Here is a 26,281-nt window from a genome sequence, read left to right on the forward strand (position 1 = left end):
TTCCAGTAATAAGCGCTGAGATCCGTCCAGTTGATGATATACACCACCATTGTCACCAGCTCCTGCCATGATTAAGGAACAAAGAATTTTGCAGTAATTTAAAAAAAAGATTTAGGACCTCACCACACTCTACTCGTGTTTCTCTCTTTGATGGTAGTTCACTCGTGTTTGATGTTGTCAATATCGGCTTTTGTGTGATGTTTTCACTCTTGGCTTTTACCACTCACTCCCTCTTAAGTTCCTGGATGAATAAATTTAGACACACAAGGTATATAACAGGAAAGACAGTTTAATTATCACAGACTGTGTAGCAGATTTAATTTGGATAACAAATCAGATTTGATTTTGGTTAACAGATTAAATTTGATTTGGATTTAGATTTAGATTTGATTTGGATAACAGATTAGACTTAATTTGGATAATAGATTGGATTTGATTTGGATAACAAATTTGATTTAGATAACAAATCTGATTTGGATAACAAATTTTGATTTGATTTAATTTGGATAACAGATCAGATTTGGATAACAAATAGAATAAATAAGGAAGATAACAAATAAGATAATAGATAAGATAACAGATAGAATAAAAAAGATTTGAATAATAGACTTGCCAAACAAAAAAAAACGCCTTTAACTGCCTCAATTTCGTGTTCAAAGATCAAACACCCACTTTTTTTTTCTTTACTTCTCTTTTTTTTTTTCAAAATTTCTGCAACTTTTTTTTTTAACTTGAAACAGAACTCAAACAGATTTTTTTTTTTTTTGACAAAGTCTGAAAGAAACAAGGAACAAGAACAAAAACGTGACAAGAACAAGAACGAAACAAAGACACAAACAAGAACGCAACAAAACGCAAACAAGAAAACAAATAACAGAACAAGGACAAAAAACCAGAACGCAACAAGACCCAAACAAGAACGAAACAAGAATGCAAATAACAGAACAAGGACAAAACACGAACCTGGACAAATTACAAAGAAAAAAATAGGATAGGATAGAACCTGTATCAAGAGCCGAAGCTCTGATACCAGATGATGTGATCCTGGCTAGGGGCGGATCGCTTGATACAGGCTACGGAGATTTGGATGACGCCACTTCCAAAGAGGGAAGATAAGTCAGGGTAGACGCCACAAGGATTACCTTGATAAGTCTGAGATTGGTTCAACAAGGAACCCAGAGAGAAACTCACCAAATTTTATGAAAATGCCAAAAGTTCCTTTTATTGAAAACAAAAACCAATACTTATAGCGTATCTAAACAAAAAGATAAAAATAGACATGGGCCTTCAAAATAGATTCGGTAAAAAAAATTTATAAAAAAAATTAGAACATATTTATTATGGGCCTTCAACAACAATTAATAATCTTGATAGTGTCTTTGCCTCTGAGTCTTCATCCTTCTTCACTCGGGGGCTTTGTCCTTCTCCTCTTGGACCTTCGTCCTTCTCCACTTGGGCCTTTAGCCTGTATTTGGCCAGTTTCAGGATTCTCATCAAGAAGCCTAAGTGAGTATATACAACTATAACAGCTTTATTGCTGTCACTAATACATCAGATAATATAATCTAACAAGAAAATGTAACATACTCTAATGCTCCCCCTCAAACGGGAGCATATAGATTGTATGCTCCAAGCTTGGAACATATGAACTGAAACATCAGAGGATGAAAACAAATTCAAGGTAGAGAGTTCCAGTGTACAAAATACAACACCAAATACTGAAAATTCTTCTCCTGAGCCATGATGCTGACCAGTCCAATACTTCATCTGAGCCATGATGAACTTCTTCTGATACTTCCTCAGACAGTGAGACCAAAACAAAGATCCTCAAACTCAGGTAACAATACAATGTCTTAACTAAAAAAACAATTCTTATTGAACCCCAAGGACAGTAACGAAGTCCATGATTGAGACAAAGACCGAACCATTGGATCTGGGACAAGGATGGGCCAGTGCATCTAAGACAACTCTAACAGTAATCTTTGCCCCAATAGTGACCCATGTGACCCTATTAAACACTAGTTATACTCTCTGTTTATTCCTTTATCTATGAATAATCTGTATTAACTTTATTTTCTGTTGCTCGTTGGAAATAAATTTACTTGTTTTGATTTCTTTGACCCTGGTAATATGGTGCAGAGTACTTGAAATCATGAAAAGGGACGCAGAGAAAGATCCCCGTACTAATCCGAATGCATTGCATGCTAGGCGTTTAATCAGCCAGGTTTTTCTTTATTTCAAGTTTCAAAATGTTATTTTCTTTTTTGAATGTTTCACTCTGGAATATTTGAAGATGGAATGATAGGAGCTCTTAGACCTATTATGGACAACATTGTTGACTTATCTGACATGAGTTCTAAAAGTGGCTTTTATTTTTTTTTCTTTGTAATATGGAATGACATACATATGTGCCAGCCTCTTATATCAACTAAACACTATCATATTTAACATTAGGTGGACCGAAAGTTGGTGAAGCAAACAGTGATGACATCAGTCTATGGAGTGACTTACATTGGGGCCAGGGACCAGATAAAGAGGAGGCTAAAGGAGCGTTGTGCCATTGAGGATGATGTAGAGCTGTTTGCTGCTTCCTGCTATGCAGCAAAAGTAAGAAAATTTGATTCAATAGAGTTGTATGTTAACATTTCTAAATCTATTCTATTATTTAGTTTACTTTTACTTATTAGTCATTATTTTATAGACCACTCTCACCGCTTTAGAAGAGATGTTTGAGGCTGCAAGGAGTATTATGGGTTGGCTAGGTGATTGTGCAAAGGTATGCCTAATTTTGTGGGATTATCATTGCTAAAAAAATTAGTGACTGATTTAACTGTTCATCGCTGCAAAATATAGCTAATGTGAACAGATGACTTGTGTATAATTTGTTATATCTATTATATTTGTCTTATCATTATTTGAATTGTTTGTTTATCAAGTTTATTTAAATTATGTATGTGTAATCTTATTCTCAAATATTTATGTTCATTTTTCAGATACAATTTGTTAGAAAATTTTGATAGACTATCAGGTCTTTTAGAAGTTTGTGGCTAACAACACTCACTCTGCCCTTATTTTTTTTTTTTCACAATTGAAGATTTTGTTTATTTTTTTTTATCAGCAAAGATAATAGTATATATATTAATGAGAAAGAAGTACCAGAGGTACTAAGTACATAGGTAGGTTACCATACACATGGTTCCATAGAGAAACTAATATAGTTTGTTTAGGAACCATATTATGGCTACATAAGTAATACATCTGCTAGAAATGCAATCGAAACCACCCACTACTGATACAAAAAACCTTGCCGGATTTGACTCGACTATTGATAAAAATGAATATTAAAATCTTTCTCCAAGTTTCTTAGCCACGACCAGATTAAGAACATAGCATCCTCTAACAGTTTGTTGACATTGAAGGATGCATTGGAGAATATAATACTATTTTGCATCTGCCAAATTGACCAAACTACAGCCATCCACCAGCTTCGCCACCTCTTAATCCTTATACCATCCACCTGTACATATGAGTGTTGGAGGAAATGATGTATCGGATTTGCCGGGAACACACTTTTAATGTTCACCCAAGCCATAGTTTCCCACCATATGGGTTGTATTTTCAAGCAATGAAAAAATAAATGGGATGCCTCTTCCTCCGAACAGCCACAAAAAGGGCATGATGAGTCCATGATCTGCACTTGTCTCCTCTGCAAATTTTTCTTTGTAGGTAGTCTATCTGAAAATAATCTCCAGGCAAATACAGCAATCCTACTAGGGATCTTCAGCTTCCATAACTCCACATAGCCCTCCTCCTTACTACCAACTGCTTTCCCCTCCCATAATAGCTGATAGGCACTATGGGTAGAATATGTGCCTGATTGATGACATATCCACTCCCATGCATCCTGTCCCTGCTGCTGAATATTCCTGTCTTGAACCTCTCCCAGGAAGTTGACAGCCGCCTCAATTTCGCATTCAAACAAAGGTCTTCTCTAGATAAAGTGCCACTCCCACCTATTGTCCATGTGAGATCCCATTTGCCGGATGGTCTGCTGTTGCTGTAATGAAATGCTGTAAAGTCGAGGGTATTTTTCTGCTAGAGATGTCTCCTGACATAGCCATCTATCCTTCCAAAATTTAATTCTGTCTCCAGCTCCTACCTTCCATCTAAATCCAGCTTGAATAGCCCTCCCTTGATATGATTGTTGTGTAGTCTTTTTTAAATCCCTCCACCAAGTTGATTCATTGGCTGCCCTTGCTTCATCCTCCAAACCCCTCCACCCGCCATATCTTGATTCCAATACTTTAGCCCAAAGCTCTCCTTGATTTTGTAAGAGATGCCACTTCCATTTGCCTAGTAGAGCCATGTTGAAAGTGTTGATGTCCTTGATACCAAGCCCTCCCCTTTCTTTCGGTAGGCACACCTTCTCCCATCTAATCCACAAAATCTTTTTTTGGTCAGACCCTCCTCCCCATAGGAATGTACGCTGTATTTTCACTAGCTTATCCACCACTGATTGAGGAACCCTGAAAAAAGAAAAGAAATAAATAGGTATTGATGTTAGTACTGACTTTATTAATGTCACTCTCCCCCCAAATGAAATGTGCCTTTGCTTCCATTTCGATAACTTTCTCTCACATTTACGGATAATTGAGTCCCACATGTGAAATCGCCTCAGGTTGGTCCCTATGGGTATACCCAGATATACAAATGGAAAAGCCAACAAACTACAATGCAAATAATTGGCCGCCTCTTGCTTCCATTGATCTGTCACTCCAAAAGCACCAAAACAACTCTTAGCGAAGTTGATCCTTAAACCAGAAACCAACTCAAATGACCTACGGATCACCTTAATAGCTTCTACATTCTCGTTGGCTGCTTCCCCAAAAAAGATCGTGTCATCAACATACTGTAAGATGCTGATGGGCACTCCATTTGCACCAACTAGAAAGGGCTTGTACAGATTTTCTTCCACTGCTCTCCTCATCAAACCATTCAAACCTTCAGCCGCAATATTGAATGAAAAAGGTGCCAATGGGTCTCCTTGCCTAAGACCCCTTTGCGGTATGAACTCAGCTGTTGGGCTACCATTCACTAAAACAGAAATAGATGTAGATTTGACACACCCTTCAATCCACTTTATCCATTTCAGACTGAAATCCATTCTCCTCATCATATACATCAGAAAATTCCATGAAACCGAATCGTATGCCTTTTCATAATCCACTTTGAAAACGAGGCATGATTTGTTGCTCCTCTTGGCCTCATCTATCACCTCATTTGCTATGAGTGCACTATGAAGTAGATGTCTCCCTTCAATGAAAGCAGATTGGGTCTCATTTATAATAAATGGCATTACCTCCTTCAATCTTTTAGCCAACAATTTTGCCACAATCTTGTACATGCAACCTATAAGGGAGATAGGCCGGTAATCATTCAAGGTGTGAGGATAAAGCACCTTGGGGATTAATGCTAAGAAAGATGCATTACAATCCCTAGGGAAGACACCGTTGGCATGAAATTCATCCAAAAAGCAAAGGATATCGGGTTTGAACAAGTGCCAGAACTTCTTTATGAACTTAAAATTGAAACCATCAGGACCCGGGCACCGCTCACTCCCATAGTCCCAAATAGCTTGCCTCACTTCCTCCTCCTGAAAAGACAGCCCCAGGATATTGTTCTGATGTTGGCTGATGGTCTGGAAATTAATACCATCCAGCCTGGGTCTACTGTGATCAGGTTCCTGGAATCTTTGTGAAAAGAAATCCCGGACCTCCTCCTTTACCTTTTGTGGTTCGTCTATCCATGTTCCATCAAGCATGACCCTTTTGATATAATTATTCCTGCGGTTAGCACTCATCAAAAGGTGGAAATAGCGTGAATTGCAATCACCCTCCTTGATCCATCTCGATCTCGCTTTCTGCCGCAACAAAGATTCATGAGCTTGGGCCGCTTGTCATAGGACTTCCTGTAATTGTTTCCTCTTTGTCTCTTCTTGTGAAGATAATTGTGTGTGGATTGTATCTTCCTCCAATTTATTTAATTCCAACTCTATTTTCTTGAACTTTGTAAAAGTGTCACCATACTTCTCCTTGTTCCAAGTCTTCATCCTCTGTTTTAATCTCTTGAATTTTTCTTTGAGCACATCCGCCCTAGCCAGGTTGTTGATGAGATGTCCAACATTGATGAACAAGTTCCTTAAAGGAATTGTCTGATAACCAACAATCCAAAACCCTAAAAGGTTTAGGACCCCAGTCAACAACCTTGGATCGCAGGAGAATCGGATAATGATCTGAGAAATTCCTAGCAAGAGTAGTTTGGAAGCTTGCAGGCCATCTTCCAAGCCATTCCGAGGATACTAGAAACCTGTCCAATCTACTCCTTGAAGCACCATTAGATCTGTACCAAGTAAACTTTCTGCCCACGCACGAAATCTCTAAAACCTCCATATCATTTATCCATTCGTTGAATTCTTTTTTTTTTTTTTTTTTGCTCAGCAAAGATAATATTATATATATTTAACTTGGAGTACCAGAGGTACTAAATACAAAATAGAAGACACCATACAAAAGGTTCCACGATCAGACCTATATATTCTGAGGGAGAACCTTTTTATGCGTGCAAAATGAAAATGACATTTAATATCCCACAATGATCTATCCCCTACTGAAATAAAAACCCTGTCTAAAGCTACTAGACCATTGGTTAAAATGAATAGAGAAATCCTTCTCAAAGATTCTAAGCCAGGTCCGGAGGATGAATGTTGCATCTTCAAACAATTTATTAGCATTGAAGGCTGCATTAGAAAAGACTATGGAATTCCTTAGCTTCCAAATAGACCACATTAGTGCCATCCACCAGCATTGCCATCTCTTGATCCGAACACCATCCACTTGAATATCTATATATTGCTGGAAATGTTGTTTGGGGGTGAGGGGGGTAGCACCTTTTAAATTCAGCCAAGACATAGTTTCCCACCAAAGAGGCTGGATTTTGCTACAGTGTAGGAATAGGTGAGTTGCATCCTCCTCTTTATTTCTGCAAAAAGGGCATAATATGTCTGTGAGCTGCACTTGTCTCCGCTGTAAATTTAGCCTTGTAGGTAATCTATCCCTGAGTAGCCTCCATACAAAGACAGTTACTTTGCTTGGGACCTTTAAGGTCCATAATTTTGAATAACAATCATCCAGTATTCCAGATTCTAGTCCTTCCCCAAGCATACTATAAGCAGTATGAGCTGAATATTGACCAGTTGGATCTCCAAGCCATTCCCATCCATCAAAACCTTGTTGCTGAATAACCTTGTGTTGGACCTCAGTTAGGAAGCTGACTGCCCTATCAATTTCACTATCAAACAGCGGTCTTCTCCATGTAAAGTTCCATTCCCAGCCACTGTCCTTGTGACTTCCCATTTGTTGTATGAGCTGTTGCTGCTGAAGGGAAATTGAGTATAGTCTGGGAAATTTTTCTGCTAGTGATTCCTCTCCACAAATCCACCTATCCTCCCAGAATTTAAATTTATCACCGCTGCCAACCTTCCACTTCATACCTTTCTGAAGAATCTGCCCCTGTTGAGAGTGAATTAAAGCCCTTTTTAGATCTCCCCACCAAACTGATTCAGCCCCCGCTCTTTTTACTTCGAATAAACCCCTCCATCCTCCATATTTGGATTCAAGGACTCTAGCCCATAATTCTCCTTTATGCTGCATGAGATTCCACATCCATTTTCCAAGCAATGCTAGATTAAACTGATTAATATCCTTAATGCCCAACCCGCCCTTTTCTTTTGGTAAACAAATTGACTTCCATGTCACCTATGCAATCTTATTGTGGTCCAAACCACCTCCCCACAGGAACCTACGCTGCACCCGCACCAATTTCTCCACCACTACTTTAGGAACCCTGAAAAAAGAAAAGAAATAAATCGGGATCGACGTTAGCACTGATTTTATTAATGTCACTCTCCCCCCAAGGATATATGTTTCTGCTTCCACTTTGTTAACTTCCCCTCACATTTATGAATGATAGGGTCCCACAGCTATCATCGCCTCGGGTTTGCCCCTATTGGTATACCCAGATAAAGTAAAGGAAGGGCCAACAATCTGCAGTTCAAGTAATTCGCTGCCTGATGTTCCCATTGTTGCGACTGGCCAAAAACTCCGAAACAACTTTTTGCAAAGTTGATCTTTAAACCAGAAGCTAGCTCAAACACCCTTAGGATAGTCTTGATTGCAATAGCATTCTCCATACTAGCCTCCCCAAAGAAAATTGTGTCATTGGCGTACTGAAGGATGGTAATGTTCACATTGTGTCTGCCTACTTGGAAGCCCTTGTACAGATTTTCTTGCTTAGCTTTCTTTAACAAGCCATTCAGACCTTCCGCCACCACATTGAACAAGAAAGGGGCCAAAGGATCCCCTTGTCTAATACCCCTACTAGGAATGAACTCAGCTGATGGATTGCCATTCACCAGAATTGAAATGGAGGCTGATTTCAAACACCCTTCTATCCATTTTACCCATTTAGAGCAGAAACCTGTTCTTTGCAGCATGTATAGTAAAAAATCCCAAGACATCGAGTCGTATGCCTTCTCGAAATCGACTTTGAATACAAGGCACGATTTGCTGTCCCTTTTTGCCTCTTCGATAACTTCATTCGCAATGAGCACGCTGTGTAAAAGGTATCTTCCCTCAATGAAAGCAGATTGAGTCTCATCAATGATGAAGGGCATCACCTTCTTCATTCTATTAGCCAACAGCTTTGATACTATTTTGTACATACAGCCTACTAAGGAAATAGGTTTGTAATCACACAAAAATAGTGGATCAGCCACCTTGGGAATGAGAGTTATGAAGGATGCGTTGCAGCCTCTAGGGAAGACACCATTAACATGGAATTCGTTTATGAAGCGAAGGATATCAGGTTTCAGAAGTTGCCAAAACTGTTTTATAAACTTGAAATTCACTCCATCGGGTCCTGGACTCTTGTCGCTTCCACAATCCCAAACAGCTTGTTTTACCTCCTCTTCTAGGAAGCGGCCAACCAACATGCCATTGTGGTGCTGAGATAGAGACTGAAAACAGATTCCGTCAAGCCTAATTCGGTGGGCATCTGGTTCCTGAAATTTCTGTGCAAAAAAGGATCTCACTTCCTCCTTCACCTTAATTGGATCAGCAATCCATGTTTCACCCGTCATGACTCCCTTAAGTAAGTTGTTTCTGCGATTAGCGTTCATCATCAAGTGAAAATACCGGGAATTACAATCACCTTGCTTGATCCACCTTATTCTTGCCTTTTGTCTCAACACCGATTCATGAGCTTGGGCAGCTACCCATAGAGCTTCCTACAAATCTCTCCTTTGAGTCACTTCTTGGATAGTTAGCTGTCTATGAATTGTGTCCTCCTCTAGTTTATTTAATTCCTCTTCTATCTTCTTAACCTTCTTCAGAGTGTCTCCAAACTTCTCCCTATTCCAAGTCTTCAGCCCTTGTTTGAGTCTCTTAATTTTTTGTTTGAGAACAAAGCCACCCCAACCTGTTTGCTGGTGGGGATAGTCAGCAATCAATCATCAACAAATTAAAAGAAATGGAGGTTAGAGACAAGAAAGAAGCAGAAAGGAGGGGAACCAGTGATAATTGCCCATGAATATTATATCGTATAATGTTAGGGGACTAGGGAGGGGGGTGAAATGGGCAGGTATTCGAAGAATGATCAAGATGGAGAATGTCGATATGCTCTGTTTACAGGAGACAAAGAAGGAATTGATTGATAAAACTATGTGCCAATCATTGTGGGGAGATGGTGAGGTCAGTTGGGAGATGCAACAAGCTACTAATACAGCTGGAGGTATTCTTTGTTTATGGTGTGAAAGAACCTTTAAGCTACAGAATAAGATCATCAGCCATGGTTTCATTTTGCTAAGTGGGGAATGGATCAAAGAAGCATTGCCAATCAACATAGTCACAATATATTCACCTTGCGATATCCAAAATAAAAGGGCGCTGTGGGAGCAGATCAAACAGCTGAAAATAACACAGAATGGAGATATATGGTGCATCTTAGGTGACTTTAATAACATCAGGGATCCAGCGGAAAGATTTGGTACATGCCAAAGAGAGTCAGGGTTTAATAGCATCAAAGAATTCAATGATTGGATAGATGAATTGGAGGTTGTGGAAGCACCATGGGTGGGTCGCAGGTTCACTTGGTTTAGACCAAATGGGGCATCTCAGAGCAAGCTTGACAGATTCTTGATGTCTCTGAAATGGCTTGACAGATGGCCAGCAACTACCCAAATCACTCTTCCTAGTAATTTTTCGGACCACTGTCCAGTCATGCTTAGGTTCTCATCTATAGATTGTGGCCCGAAACCATTCAGAATTCTAGATTGTTGTTTGTCAGATGCCTCGTTGAATTCAGTCATGCTGCTATCTGTGGATGGTCTTTGGCCACACCCGAATCTCTCATTCGTGTCCCTGATTGAGTTGAAATCTCCCAAGATACACCACAGCCCCCCCAGGTGCTGCTTCTTTTAGCTGCCTCACAGAATCCCATAGAATTCTTTTATTATGGATATCGCAAGGTGAATAGATGGTGACTATATTGACTTGCTGCTCTTCTCTGGTCCACTCCCCCACCAGTAGTATAAAGCCATTTCTAGTAACTTTTCTCTGAAGCCTGAAGGATTTCTCACACCACATGCATAGTATATCACCTGCTGTGTTTGTAGCAGGCTGCATCTCCCATGACACTTTTGCATCCCCCCAAAGCGCCTGGCACAAAGCATTGTCGATGACTTCTTTTTTTGTTTCTTGAAGACACATCATGTCTACAGCCTACATCTTTCTCAACCTTCTAATGGCTGCCCATTTTACACCCCTCCCCAAGCCCCTGACATTGTATGAGACTATATTCATTAACTCCTTACATTGTCTCCCCTCCTTTCTGCTTCTGTCTTATCTCTTTCTTCCATTTGATTAATTTTTTCAAGGATTATTTTGTGGTCCTCCCCTCCTAAAACCCCCAATTGTTTAGCCTTACTCCATATATAAGCTGCCTCTTGATTGTGTTGACTTTCGGATTCTGAGTTTGTAGCTATGCCACCATCGCAATCAGCTGTTTCTTTGCTGTGAACCTGGCCGTCACAATGATGTAACCTTTGTTGTGCCTTGTATTGTGTGGACTGATTCTGTGGAATATCACCTAGCATATCAGTATCTGATGTTGGATCGTAAAGGCCCAAATGGGATTTCTTTTGGCCCCTCCTTCTTGAGTAAACCTGCCATCCATTTTCCCCTTCAGCCTTGCTGTTTTCAGAATTGAGACCCATGTTGTGTTCTTTTCCGTTGGGGGTGTGAAATAGCAAAAACTGTTGTTCTGGACTGAGGCCCATCCCTTTAGCTAGCCCACTAATTCCCTTATTATCCTGCTTCGTGAATATTTGTACACTTCTGTCTACCTATCTTTCTTTGTTTTTAAATTTGTCACATGGCTGTCCCGATAGTTCCCCCCTTCTCCACATTTCCTTTTCGGTGAGAATTCTGAATCCCTGTCACAGCTTTAGAGTCATCCACGCGTTGTGGTTGCCAGTGTTTGGCTGCGGAGTCACCATTGTCAGTGACCGTTGCTTTCCCCCTTTGGGTATCCTGCTGACCCACCTCAGATTGTTGCTGGTTTCCGCCTAATGTCCTCCAGTTTTCGTCCATACCCAGTGGGTATGTGCAATTGCTTCGTCCCGTGGATAAACCAGTTGTCCACTGGTTTTCGAATGCCTTTGTCCCCGACCAGTCCCCCTTCTGACGGTGTTGAAGCTCCTCGAAACACCCCTTTTCCGGCGAGGCGAGTGTGTTGCAGTCCAGGTGGATGTCGTCGGAGTTGATCTCCTCCGACGATCCTCCTATGCTTCGATCGCGCCCGTTATGGTCACGGCAAACGCCCCTGCGCTCTTCAGCTACATGTACCTTGAAAGTTTCGCCACGAATGACTACGTCAATGGTGTGTTGTATCATCGGCCGCCATGGGATCTTGATGAGCACCCTTGCTCTGTTCAATCGCCGTTTATCCTCCACATCGTCGTCCAAGTCAACCATATCCCCCATTACCGCCAGCATCTTCTGAATATGTTTCACACTCCAGACTTGTAATGGAATTCCCCACACATGAACCCAGGTCAGCCTACTCCCAACTTTTACATTCGGGCTCCATCTCTCCATGGAATAGAATAACGGTGTGTCTCCGTTCGTTCCGTCCTTCATGATTTGTTTGGCGACCTCGTCAGTAAGGCCGAAGAGTAACACTTGGTCGTCTCCTATGTATTTGGGCTTTAAGTCCATCCCTATCCACCACCATACCTCATCCTCCAGTGTCTCGAAAATGGCTGGGTTTTTTAATCTCCCTATCCACGCATCTTCCAACCAATTTGTGTCTTCTGGCCCGATGTCGATGTGAATCGAGGAAGTTGAGGGTCCACGACTATGTGGTAGACTGTTGGGGACTGTTCGATGCCTCGGTACCCAGTTGGTATGTGTTAACGCGTGCAGGTAGGATACTGGTGTTGTCTGGTCTTGTCTGGCGCGAATACCCTCTGTTTGAGGCTTTACTTTTTGATTCAGCGATTTACTGCCTACATCTTCCTTCCTTGGCTTCTCCCTTCCGTACTTAGGGATATTGACATATAGCTTCAATTCACCTATTACAACCTTGTCCAGCTGCCGTGCCGTGTATTGTGTGTCTCGTATTTCTTTGAATCTGACAAAACCATACCTTCTGCCGTTGTAATTTCTTTGATTTGGTATGAAGATCTCCCTGACGTCCCCCCATTTCTTAAAGTGGTACCATAAATCCTTTTCTGTAATGTCATCTCCAAAACGAGTAAAGTAGAAGGATGTGATATCCTTGTTATCTCTCCAATTTGTCACAGCATAGTGTTGCTGGGCTTTTCCTCTGTTACCGGTGTAGACCCTGTTGAATGTTTTTGTATTTTTATCTATATTTGGTAACCTAGTTGGTAAGCTTGTTCAGAAGGGCAGCAGTGAATTGTCACTGTCATTGCCCTTCTCTCTCTCTCTTGTACTCAATATATATGTAACCTTTTGAAATGAATAAAGCAATGTGAGAAAGGAGGCTGTTTTCCCTCCTTCAATTTCAAGTTGGCATCAGAGCGGGTTCGTCCGCCATCCGTCGTTGCGCCGTCCGCCGCCGCCGGCCGTCGCCATCTCCGGCCAGTTTTCTTCGGCAATACCAGGGTTGAAATCACCTTGGAAAGCACGACCTACCCCTGGAAGTCGTGCCGCCAGAGGAGCCTCCACGCGCCATCACGCGTCGCCTTTCTCACGCGCGTGAAGCCCACGCGCCGCCGTGCGGTCACCGGAATTGCGCCGCGCCGCCACCAGTCTGCTCGTCGGCCTCTTCTGAGTCCGTTCCAGCCCTTAGTTTCCAGTTTTGTCGCTTGGAACGTATCACCCCACTCTTCTCTCCTTTTTACTCCTTTTGGGTTTCATCTTGTGGGTCAAAATGGCTGCTTCTGGACCCGTTTTCTCCTTCTTTGGGACTCCGACAATCACTATTGCTAAGCTGAACTGGAAAAATTATCCCTCATGGTCTGCTTCCGTGGAGCTTTGGTTTCTTGGCCAAGGACATCATGACCACTTGGAGAAACCTTTCGATTCCGTTCCAAATGACAAGAGACCTGAATGGGAGAAGCTTGACTATCAGCTCTGCGCTGTATTATGGCAATCAGTTGAGCCGGATATTTTGGAAATACTTAGATCCTTTAAAACGTGTTGTTCTTTTTGGAAGAAGGCTCAAGAAATCTTTGCTAACGATATCCAAAGTCTGTTTGACGCAACCATGAAAGTTACAGCCCTCAAGCAAACTAGTCATGACATGATCGCTCATGTGGGTAAGGCTCGAGCTGCCATAGAAGAGCTAAGAAAGTTCTTTGTAGCTGATTCATTGGAAGAAGTGAACAGGAAACTTGACAAGTTCTATATGGTCCTTATTCTGAGGAGCTTACATTCAGACTTTGATCATGTTCATGATCAAGTACTTGCTGGGGATCAAGTTCCATCTATGGATTCCCTCATCACTAGATTTCTCCGCGTGCCTCATTTATTGAAGGATGAGAATCCTACCGATGGTGTGGAGACGTCAGCCATGGTTGCGTCTCGAGGAAAAGGAGGCAGCCGCAACAACAGAGGAGGTTGGAGTGAAAGGGGTGGACGTCCTCATTGCACTTATTGCAAGAGGATGGGTCACACTCAAGAGAATTGTTATTCGTTGCATGGGTTTCCTGACAAGGTCGCACAAGTCTCTAAATCAAAGAAGGTAGAGTCTAGATTTTCTGATGAGGAGTATCAAGAGTATTTGAAGCTTAAATCCGAGAAACCCAGTAACCAAGCTCAATCCTCATCTGTACCATGTTTTTCAACAGCTTGTATCTCTGAATCCATTGAAGGTTCTAGTCCTTGGAAACTCGACTCAGGTGCCTCTGATCATATTTCTGGTAATAAGTCCTCCTTTTCATCCTTCTCTTTTCCAAAAATTCTTCACCTTGTTACTGTAGCCAACGGTTCCAAAGTTGCGTCTCAAGGAAGTGGTCAAGTTTCATTATCTCCTTCTATGAAATTGAACTCTGTGTTATTCATTTCTCAGTGTCCTTATAATCTAATTTCATTAAGTCAGTTAACTCGTTCGTTAAATTGTTCAGTAACCTTTACTGCTAATTCGTTTGTTATTCAGGAACGTGGAACGGGGCGACTGATTGGAGAAGAACATGAATCACGAGGACTTTACTACTTGGAATTGAGTCCACCTGGGCTTGTTTTGCAATCTCAAAGCCCAAACTTTTGCATGATCGTCTAGGTCACCCAAGTTTACCAAAATTGAAGATGATGGTTCCTAGTCTCAAGAATCTTCGAGTCTTAGATTGTGAGTCTTGTCAACTAGGAAAACATGTCAGGTCGTGATTTCCTCAAACTGTACAAAGATGTAACTCTCTCTACCATTCATTATGATATTTGGGGACCAAGTCGTGTTACATCTTTTGGTTTTCGATATTTTGTAACCTTCATTGATGAATTCTCCAGATGTACTTGGGTTTATTTAATGAAAGACAGATCTGAACTTTTGCCTATATTCGTGTCTTTCTACAATGAGATTGAGAATCAATTTGGAAAAACAATTAAAATTTTCAGGAGTGATAATGCAAAAAAATATTTCTCTCATGACCTTTCTTCTTTTTTGTCTTCCAAAGGTATTCTATATCAGTCCACATGTCCTCACACACTACAACAAAATGGCATAGCAGAAAGGAAGAATCGTCATCTTCTTGAAACTGCACGTTCCCTAATGCTAAATTCAAATGCTCCTACACATCATTAGGGAGATGCAGTGCCTACTGCTTTTTTCCTAATCAATAGGATGCCCTCTTCTTCTCTTGAAAATCAAATCCCTCACTCAATTGTCTTTCCTCATGATCCACTATTTCATGTCTCTCCTAAAGTGTTTGGTTGTACTTGTTTTGTCCATGATTTGTCTCCTGGTTTAGACAAACTCTTTGCTGGGTCAGTCAAATGTGTCTTCTTGGGTTATTCTCGTCTTAAAAGAGGGTTACAAATGTTATTCTCCAACCATGAGACGATACTACATGTCTGCAGATGTAACCTTCTTTGAAGACACACCCTTCTTCTCACCCTCCGCAGATCATTCTTCGTCTCTCCAGGAAGTTCTTCCTGTTCCTTCTCCTTGTCCTTTAGATGACTCAGACCAAAATGTCAGTGTTGTTCCATCTTCCTCACCAAATTCACCTGAAGATGTATCTTCACCTTTGATTACAGATCAACCCAGGACAATGCAGATTGGATTTTCAGTACCTGAAACTTCTCCTCGTGATTCTCGCTCTTCTTCAACCAGTCCTCCACTCATGGATCCTTCCACTTCTTCTCATTCTGACTCACATTGGCCCATTGCCATCAGGGAAGGTACTCGCTTTACTTGTAATCCTCATCCTTTTTATAATTTCTTTAGTTATCACCGTTTGTCTTCTTCATATAGTTCCTTTGTTTTCTCATTGTCCTCCATTACTATTCCTTCTACTGTCCGTGAGGCACTTGATCATCCTGGCTGGAGATAGGCTATGATTGATGAGATGCAGGCTCTTGAAAATAATGGTACTTGGGAGCTTGTTCCTCTTCCTCCTGGTAAGACCACTGTGGGTTGTAGATGGGTCTACACTGTTAAAGTTGGGCCCAATGGTCAGGTTGATCGGCTTAAGGCTCGCTTGGTGGCTAAGGGCTACACACAGGTATATGGCATTGATTACTGTGATACTTTCTCTCCTGTAGCCAAACTCAACATTGTTCGTCTGTTTCTTGCTATGGCTGCTATTCGTCACTGGCCCCTTTATCAACTTGATATTAAGAATGCCTTCCTCCACGGTGATCTTGACGAGGATATTTATATGGAGCAACCTCCTGGGTTTGTTGCTCAGGGGGAGTATGGTCTTGTGTGTAAGCTTCATAGATCTCTCTATGGGTTGATGCAATCTCCTCGTGCTTGGTTTGGTAAATTTAGTCATGTTGTTCAAATGCTTGGACTGAAACGAAGTGAAGCTGATCACTCTGTATTTTATTGTCATACATCTCCTGGAAAATGTGTTTATCTAATGATCTATGTTGATGATATAGTGATTACAGGGAATGATACTACTACGATCACCCAGCTAAAAGAACACCTATTCAGTCATTTCCAGACCAAAGATCTAGGTTCTTTGAAGTATTTCCTTGGTATTGAAGTGGCTCAATCAGGAGATGGTGTTGTGATCTCTCAAAGGAAGTATGCTCTTGATATTTTAGAAGAAACAGGTATGCAGAATTGTAGACCTGTTGAAAGTCCTATGGATCCAAATCTGAAGCTCATGGTAGATCAAAGTGAAGTTTATCTTGACCCCGAGAGATATAGGAGGCTTGTGGGAAAACTCATTTACCTTACCATTACCAGACCTGATATCTCCTTTGCTGTGGGAGTGGTTAGCCAATTTATGCAGAATCCTCATTTGGACCATTGGAATGCAGTCATGCGTATCCTGAGATATGTTAAAAAAACTCCTGGTCAAGGGTTGTTGTATGAAGACAAGGGTAAGACACAACTATGGGGATATTGTGATGCTGATTGGGCTGGTTGTCCCATGGATAGAAGGTCTACATCAGGCTATTGTGTCTTCATTGGAGGAAATCTTATTTCTTGGAAAAGCAAGAAACAAACAGTTGTTGCTCGATCCAGTGCACAAGCTGAATATTGGTCTATGGCTATGGTTACTTGTGAGCTCATGTGGATTAAACAATTTCTGCAGGAATTGAGGTTTTGTGAAGAGTTGCAAATGAAGTTGTATTGTGATAATCAGGCTGCTCTTCATATTGTCTCAAACCCAGTTTTTCATGAAAGGACTAAGCACATAGAGATTGATTGTCATTTCATTCGAGAGAAGCTTTTGTCCAAGGAGATTGTCACTAAGTTTATTGGTTCTAATGATCAGCCAACGAATATTTTGACTAAGTCCTTAAGAGGACCCAAAATTCAGACTATATGTTCCAAGCTTGGTGCATATGATGTATATGCTCCAGCTTGAGGGGGAGTGTTGAATGTTTTTGTATTTTTATCTATATTTGGTAACCTAGTTGGTAAGCTTGTTCAGAAGGGCAGCAGTGAGTTGTCATTGTCATTGCCCTTCTCTCTCTCTCTTGTACTCAATATATATGTAACCTTTTGAAATGAATAAAGCAATGTGAGAAAGGAGACTGTTTTCCCTCCTTCAATTTCAAGTGACCCGTGGGGTTTCCTCCCCGTGGCTCACTCTCTTTCCTCTATACCTATCTCTCTACCACCCAGTGTTTCTCTCTCTACTCATTTCTCTCTCTACTTTTGTTTATTTTTGTTGGTGTTTGAATTTACGATTCTACACTTCCCTCTTTTATTAGGAGCTTAGTTACCTTCTACATGTCAGCCAAAGAACATTCTAATAGTGACCTTGAAGATAGTGCAAGAGTTAGAGAAATTTATGCAATGTAGGTTATTTTCTTTTGTTAGAGATTTGCACCTTGCCAAGCCATGCCATTTCATCCATGATTACTTTTGGCATGTTTTGCACACACTATTTTTGGACCATTTTTCTATGTGTTGAATTGAGAGAGATAGAATGGAATTGCTTGAGTAAATGACACTTATTGTGATATAATTTACTAGGCTACGAATAAGTGAGTGTTATTTCCTAGACACTAATTCCGGTGAAAGCTAATTGCACATAAACTGCATTTGATTATTCTAAGACTCCCCCTCCAGCTAAAGCTTACAATGCATTAACCACGTCACAAATAAACCTTTCAAGAACAAATGGAAATATAATATGATCTACACTAAACATGCTGTAGAGGCAACACAGATGGAATTAGACTAGAAAATAACCATTGTATACTCTATTAAAGTCTCTGTTAGAAAAGGCAGTACAATTAAATGGATAGAAAATTGTCTCAAACCAAACATAGTGCACTGCTGATGAAAGAGGTCTCAACTGGTAACTACACAGTGTGTGAGAATAGAGGGAGCAATAAAGCCTTTGCGGAATTCTATTGAAGGGTGACAACATTTGGAGGATGGTGTAACTAAATTTGAGGTAGCAGTTGGAGATTGAATCAGCTGATAATGTGATGCCAGTTGGAGATTGATGCAACTCAGAATGAGGTAGCAGCAAGAAATTGACAAAGCAGGGTTGTGTTTGGTACTATCTTCAATAGACAAAAAAAGAAGGTATCTCATAAAGAGGTACTAGGAGGACTATCTCACCAGAAAAGGGGTATGGTAGATGAAGGTAATTGAGTGGAAGGTAGACTAGATTGAACAGCTATAAGGCTGAGTATGGAAAGTGTGTTTCATTTAAGGTAACATCCTTAGAGATACTATTTTTTTTTTTTTTTACTCAGCAAAAGTAGTATTGTATTATATGATAGTCAGTACAAGTTGTACTGATAAAATTACACATTGGGCCAAAATAGCAGGACTATGGTTCCCTAATATAGAATATCTAAATTGAATTAGGAAACCATAATTCTGGCAGTTTGCTTGGCCCATAACTACCCAACATACATATAGGTTCCCCCCCTAATCACCTAAATGCCTCTTTCATATTGCTGGACCAGTGTTGAAATGATATGTCAAAATCCTTATTCAGATTTTTTTGCCAAGTCCAGCAAAGAAAAACTGCATCGTCCAGTATCTTGCTACCGTTAAAGTTGTCCCCCTTCAAAAACAATGTTATTTCAATGCTGCCAAATACTCCTGGTCAAGGAGATCCACCAGCATTTCCAAATCTGAGAGCTATAGCCTTTTTGATTCCAAAGCACGTGATGGAGGAAATGCAATCTTGGGCTCTGAGGAAGTGGTCCTGAGGATTTTGTCCACGATATTGATTCCCACCAGAGTGGCATTACCTTGCTGCAACAAAAGAATCGGTGTGTTGCATCCTCATCTGTATATTTGCAGAAAGGACATGTGGGATCATTTATTTTCACATTTTGCCTGCGCAAGTTCATTTTTGTTGGTAATCTGTCCCTGAGTAGTCTCCATGCGAAAAATGCAGCTTTACTAGGGGCCTTGACCTTCCACAACTCAGTAAAAACACCATCCTGATTTTTATCAGTTTGGGTTGACATAAGCATCCTTAGAGATACTATAATGGGTGCATTTTATACTTTGCGATAAATGATTATTGAAATCATTAAATCATTACACACACACACTTCTTGTTACAACGACAAAGCTATGAATAGTGTAAAGAATGGATTGAATCCAACTTAATCTCAAAAGTTAGCTTAAGGGAGGAGGACTACCTAAGTTGCTGCATCTGTAGTAAAGGGCATAAAAGTGGAATAATCCACAATCAAATGATCAAGCTTACCAAGATATGTCTGCATGTCTATGTTTTCCAACTTAATATTCATTAAGCTAGTGAGTACACTGTAGAAACGATGGACATTGTTGGAGGAAACTTCCTTGGCCTTTCTCCACACATCATAGCAGGTTGTAAAAGCCTGGTACTGTGCCTGAAGGTTGGGAATACGAGAGAACCATAGCACGCTGCATAAAGAGGGTCAATTTACTTCCATCCGGCTTGATTTTAGATTGGAACATCCATCAGTTTGTTGGTTAGGTGATCTGCACGACCTTGGCCTTGGAACCACAACTAAACAGAAGCGGCCCAAGTGCTATAGTTCACTATGCCAGTTGATTTTTCGCACGGGATTAGGGGAACAATGGTGAATGTAACGGGCAGCTGAACTGAGAGGTCATGAGAAATTCACTGAAAAAGTGACAAATAGGGGGTTGGGAAGGTGCCAAATAGTCGCTGATGAGTGGGAATACCAGAAGGTGGCTCACGCGCCGGTGAAGAAACGGCATGTGGCGATGGACAACGGTGGGTTAGGTGGTGTTTTGGTCGTCAGAGGGAGGCAACTTTGGGGGTGTGGTCGTGTCGGGGTAAGGGGGTCTCGGTGGAATAGAGACCTGTAACTATTTGTGTTACTGTTCACACAAACAGGAGAGAACACACGTTGAGAAAGAAAAATAGGGAGGAAAAAAATTTAACCTAGCTCTATGATACCCCATAGAAGGGGTTTATTGTAATTGTGTGTTGTGTCACACATGTATACTCTTATTTATTATTGAATAACAGTACAATTTAGGGAAACATAATAAAGACTATTAATGACAATAATCCCTAATTATCAGCTAATGATAATTACTTAATTATAGTGATCAAATTGTATCTTCAATAGACATTTGTTGGAACAAAGTATGGAATGAGTAATACCTTGTGAACAAAGTTGGAATCATGCAATGTATGAGGAAGAAAGGAGTTTCTTCAAAGAATGTGACATCTGCAAACATATAGTATTGTTTGTTGACTGGGGTGTAACAGCAATACCTTTTTGAAGTCTAGAATATCCCATGCAGACACATTTGCTAGCTCTAGCAGAAAGCTTGTTTAAACCTAGAGAGACATCACAATCAATGCAAGTATAACAAAAACAATGAGGAGGAATATGAAACAATGGTTCTTTAGGATATAAAATAGAACGAGGAACTTTATTATTAAAAGATGAATAAGGCATTCGGTTTATTAATTGGTAGTTAAACTACAACACCCTAATGATATACAAGAACATTTGCTTGTAGTAATATTCTAGCAGTTTCAACTAGGTGCTTATTTTTTCTTTTTGCTATTCCATTTTGTTGTGGTGTAATGTAAGGGGATGAGACAAGTAGATTCATGCAAGATACATTAGTAATAAAGGAAAGCTTAGAAGTTAAAAAAAAAATATTCTTTGGCATTTTCACTTCAAATAATTTTGTTTTCTTTTTTAAATTTTGATTTCATTAAAAAGTTAATAAAAATTAATATTCTAGATTGTTCTTTCATCAAATACACCCAAGTGCATTGAGAAAATTCATAAAGTGATAGAATATTTGCCAAAGAAGATACATGACTTGGACCCCATATATCTGAATGAATAGAAGGAAAACAAAATTAAATCTACTTTCAATAAGTTTTGGAAAAGAAGAGTGGACATGTTTGACTAATTAACAAGACTCAATCTATCATTTGCATTTTCTCAAGACTAGAGACCATTTGTTTTAACTGACAAATTTGGATGACTTAGATGATCATGAAGAAGCTTTAGAGATGGAGTAGTACCAACAAGACACAAAAAGTTGATTCTATATAGTAGATACTTCATGATTCATCTCCTACGTAATCATTTGACTTGTATCATGTTCTTGTATATGACAAAGGAGTTGACATCTAATGTTATTGAGCATTTTAGAGATCAAGTTAATTGACTGAAAAATATAAATTAAAGAGACAATTAGTGCTGAATAGGACTTATGTAAAGTTTAAAAAAGGAGAGGGGGAAACTTGACCATTCCTTCTAGAATCCTTATTTGAATAGATGTGTAGTTTCTAACAATCACCATGGCATGTTGGCATCATTTAGTTGAAACTTCTTTTCAATGATTTTTTGGCAAAGATCTTGAAAAACTTCGTATTTCATAGAATGGTGGTGGCACAATCCACGATGGTGTCATAATTTCTAGAGAAATTATACCATGGACATCCTTGAGGAATCAGGCCTATTATATGGCAAGCTTGTTGATACACCTATAAATCCAAGTATCAAGCTTTTTGCCAAATTAGGGGATATTGCCAAATTTCAATTCAAATGGCAACTAGCGTATATATTAACTAGGTCATTGGGTAAGTTACATGTGACAGGCACGGTGCATATGTTTTATATGCTCTATCTTGTCTTATTATTCTCCGCATCTACAATTGAGTTTTGCCATGTAGTTTAGCTACACATTTTACCACATGCCATTTTTTTTATTTCTCTCAACAAATGCTAAAGGCATTGAATGTGATACAAAAATTGTATGTGGTTATTCAAACACTATGTTCTCATGTTTTAATATTCATTATGCTTTGACCTGTTTACATCTCAATCATTGTAATGATTGAAATTTTGAACATGGAATAGGTGATAGCTGCCACTAACCAAGCAGTCCGATGGATCACTCCACTTGGTCTTCCAGTAGTACAACCCTACCGACAATTTGGAAGACATCTTGTAATTTTCTCAACTGTCGGCCTAATCTTTTTTCATTCTCTTCTCTCTCTCTCTCTCTCTCTCTCCCCCTACTAATCAAATAAACCAGAAGTAGTTGACAAATTTCTTTGTCACTGATATGGTAATTGGATATGATGTACAGATCAAGACTTCCCTTCAGATATTGACATTACAACGGGAGACTAACAAGGTATGTCTTGACTTTGGAACTAATTGTTGTTCAATTTCATGTCTGAATAAGATCCCATATTTTACAAGATGCATGACGCATCACCATATCAACTTAGAGTGGTTCATGTTTTCAATGGGCTTAGTTGCACTATCCAATTCATTTGCGTACTTAATGCTGCATCACTATGTTTTTTTTTTGTCAAAACCTGCACTGCCCTTGGGGCAATATAGAAGTAAGTGTTTTGCCCTAGCCATACATTTGAAAGAACCATTTATTTTATTTTATTTTCTTTGTCTGTGGATAAAGTAGAGCCTTTTTTGGTATAGTGGAAGGGAATAGAGGGAGTAGAAATAGGTAGGAGAGAAATGGATAAAAATTAGAGTGGAAGTATGGGTTGTTTGGTTTAATAGAAGAGAAATAGAATGAAAATAAAATTGAGATTGTTTGGTTTGAAAAAGTGGAAAGTAAAGAAATTAGATTATTACTAAAAATACCATTTTACCCTTTAAATATGTAATTGTTACTTTTCGTCATTTTTCACCCATAGCCCCAGTGGGTTGCCATATATTCAATTATATTATAGATATAATGAATTATTTGGCTCAATAATCAATTTTACTTTAGTATAATCAATTATATTTATATGGAGCAATATAATCGATTATACTTCACTATAGTCGATGGAGTATAATCTGTTATGTGTCAGTATGATCTATTTGGTAGAACACGAGTAGCATGAGAAAGTGAGGGAGTTAGTTTAGTAAAACATCAATAATCCATGCTATTTCTTCTCATATGAAAGGGGAGAAACACTTGTGTGGGGCCCACCATTTTTAATTCTTTCCTCTGTACTTCTCACCTACTAAATGATCGAAATTCGCTGCCTCACCCCTATTTCTCTTCCCTCTCTGCCATTTCTTTCCTATTTCATGCATACCAAACAAATTGTAAAGCAGAGCAGTCTTCATTATACATGGGTCATTATTTTATTTTATTTGCTTGTATTAGATTAATTATTGAGAAATATTTTAAGCTAAGCTAAATAGAACATCCATACTATTGTTACAGGTCATGGTTAAACGGCAGAGAACAGCTTTTCCCCCAAATTTTGTTCACTCTCTTGATGGTTCTCACATGATGATGACTGCAGTTGCTTGTAAAAAAGCAGGGTTGAACTTTGCAGGTGCTTATTGGTTTAATATAACACATATACAGTCATATGTGACTGAAATTTGTTTGTGTTCTTGTTTATGTATGTCAATGTTGACTTTTGATTAGGAATTTAAATTTGTAAGTCGATGCTTAAATGCAGGGGTTCATGATTCATATTGGACACATGCGTGTGATGTTGATGAAATGAACAGGATACTCAGGGAAAAGTTTGTTGAACTCTATGATGCTCCAATATTGGAAAATGTAAAGTATTTTGTATCTTTAATTTATACAGGCTTTTTGATTGGGTTAAATGTGCCTTGTAAGTTGGTGACTTGGACATACCTTAGGACTAGATTGCCAAGAATGAAGCATTTTCTTCAAATCAATCCATCCTGGCTTTATCCTTTTCCTTTTATACTCTAAACTTTTGGTCAATGCTTTTATGTTGTCTTTAATTCCGGTCAAACATTCTGTTTTTTTATGGGATTCCTGTGCATTGAAATTAATTTCGTAGCGGATTGTATTCATGTTGAACTGACTGAATGCTTATGAAAGCTTTTAATGTATTTTGTAATTATGTCAAGTATTTATGGTTTATCGTGTATCATCTAACCTATCTTTCTACCAGACCAAATTAATCAACGTAGCAGCCTCATAATTTTTTGGTATCTTTGCATTCATGTTACTTTTGAATTTTATTATTTTCCATATATTGTGTACAAGTAAACTTGTCATTGGATACCAAATGATTTGATTGTTTAACTTTTTTTTTTTACTTGGTTATTTAATAGTTCCTTGTTTACTTGTGAATGCAGTTGTTGGAGAGCTTCCAAAAGACTTTTCCCGCATTGAACTTTCCTCCCTTACCTGAACGAGGAGACTTTGATCTTCAGGAGGTTTTGGGGTCTGCCTATTTTTTTAACTAGATTCTCAGAAACTCAGGTTACTTAATCTTGTTCTATCTTCTCCTGTGGTCCTGTGGAGATAAAGTCCAATAGCATGGAATTTGTATATATACATGTATATCTACATGCATGGGATTGTGAAAGCCCCAACCATGGAGAAGAAAGAAGTGTGTGAAGCAAGAACTGGGTTGCCAAATTAGTACCTTCAGGAATCTTGTACTTCTTTTCTACGCCTGTTTTAAACAGGCATATTTCCTTGAAGAGATGTCCCATAGTTGGTACTCCAGTTGTCTTCCAAATCCACTATTTTATAGAGGATACAAGGAATGAGGTGATCTAACTTGGATTTGTCATGAAAGAAAGAGGGCCTCCACATATGGTTTTACTGTCAAAGCAAGAAGTGTATAGTGCAGGCAATCTGTTTTATTTCATGGTTGATGTAACATAGACTAATTAAGGATTGGAGCACTGGTAATCATTTCTGGTGATTTCTCAGATCTGGATGCTTCAGTCCGCTTTGCAAAGCAGCCAAAATCAAGTTTGTTGGCAAGATCTTTTGTTTTGCTGCTTTTATACATTGTATTTTATTTCATTCTTTTTGGGAAGGGATTAAGAGCATGTGTAACACTTATGTCATTGTTACTGTCATACTTGTTCTTACACTGCTTTTTCCATTATTTGAATTGAATATAGTCAAATAAATAAATATCAAAGGAAAAAACACATTTTACTTGCGGTTTCCAATTGTACATGGATTGTATGCCGTTTTTTGTTCCTTCATACCCTCATTGGTTTGGAGTTTTGTGCTTTAAATGGACGGCAAACGAAGCTAAATGGAAGTTAAACCGTAGTTAAAGCTTAAAAGACATGCTGCAACAGATTGATAAGAGTTTGATTTTCCATCAGGAGTATGATGGGTGAGACTGTAAAAGCATGCGAAGAGTTAATCTCGATCACATGTCACGCATGCATATTAAAAATTGGATTAAATAAATTATCCTATGTATGCTAAAATTTTAACTGATTACATCATTCACTTGTTGTGCAAAGAGTTTATTATTTATTTGATACTTTTATAACCGGATTCCATTGAAAAAAAGGTCCTTTGGGTGATCATTCAGCAATGGAAATTATCAATTTAGTACCTAAATTTGTAATTGTCAGTCAATTTTGTTCCTAAAATTAGCAAGTTGGTAAAATAGTCTTTGAAATTAATCAATTTAGTTGCTGAAATTATAATGGATTGGTCCTTGAAATAAATAAAAAGAAAAAAATAGTTCCTAAAATGGTAAACTACTAATCAATTTAGTTTTTGGGATTATGATGATCGATCAAATTGGTCCCTAAATTTAGAAGGACTTGATTGCATATTT

General features: G+C 39.2%; 1 protein-coding gene across 2 annotated transcripts in view; it reads left to right on the forward strand.

Moving 5' to 3' along the window:
- The window catches only part of LOC100800701 (DNA-directed RNA polymerase 1B, mitochondrial), a 45,092-nt gene extending 19,463 nt beyond the window's left edge, over positions 1-25,629 (forward strand). The window contains exons 12-19 of one of the 2 annotated variants that reach the window (XM_006599112.4): positions 2,140-2,224; positions 2,455-2,607; positions 2,702-2,776; positions 22,587-22,676; positions 22,819-22,866; positions 23,917-24,031; positions 24,161-24,264; positions 24,819-25,629. In XM_006599112.4, coding sequence (XP_006599175.1) covers positions 2,140-2,224; positions 2,455-2,607; positions 2,702-2,776; positions 22,587-22,676; positions 22,819-22,866; positions 23,917-24,031; positions 24,161-24,264; positions 24,819-24,929 — 781 coding nt within the window. In that variant the 3' untranslated portion in view covers positions 24,930-25,629. The remainder of the gene's footprint in view (positions 1-2,139; positions 2,225-2,454; positions 2,608-2,701; positions 2,777-22,586; positions 22,677-22,818; positions 22,867-23,916; positions 24,032-24,160; positions 24,265-24,818) is intronic. The other variant, XM_041010337.1, reaches the window with a different exon arrangement.
- Positions 25,630-26,281: the final 652 nt, after the last annotated feature.

This window comes from Glycine max, chromosome 16, assembly GCF_000004515.6.
Source record: "Glycine max cultivar Williams 82 chromosome 16, Glycine_max_v4.0, whole genome shotgun sequence".
NCBI classification, from domain to species: Eukaryota; Viridiplantae; Streptophyta; class Magnoliopsida; order Fabales; family Fabaceae; genus Glycine; species Glycine max.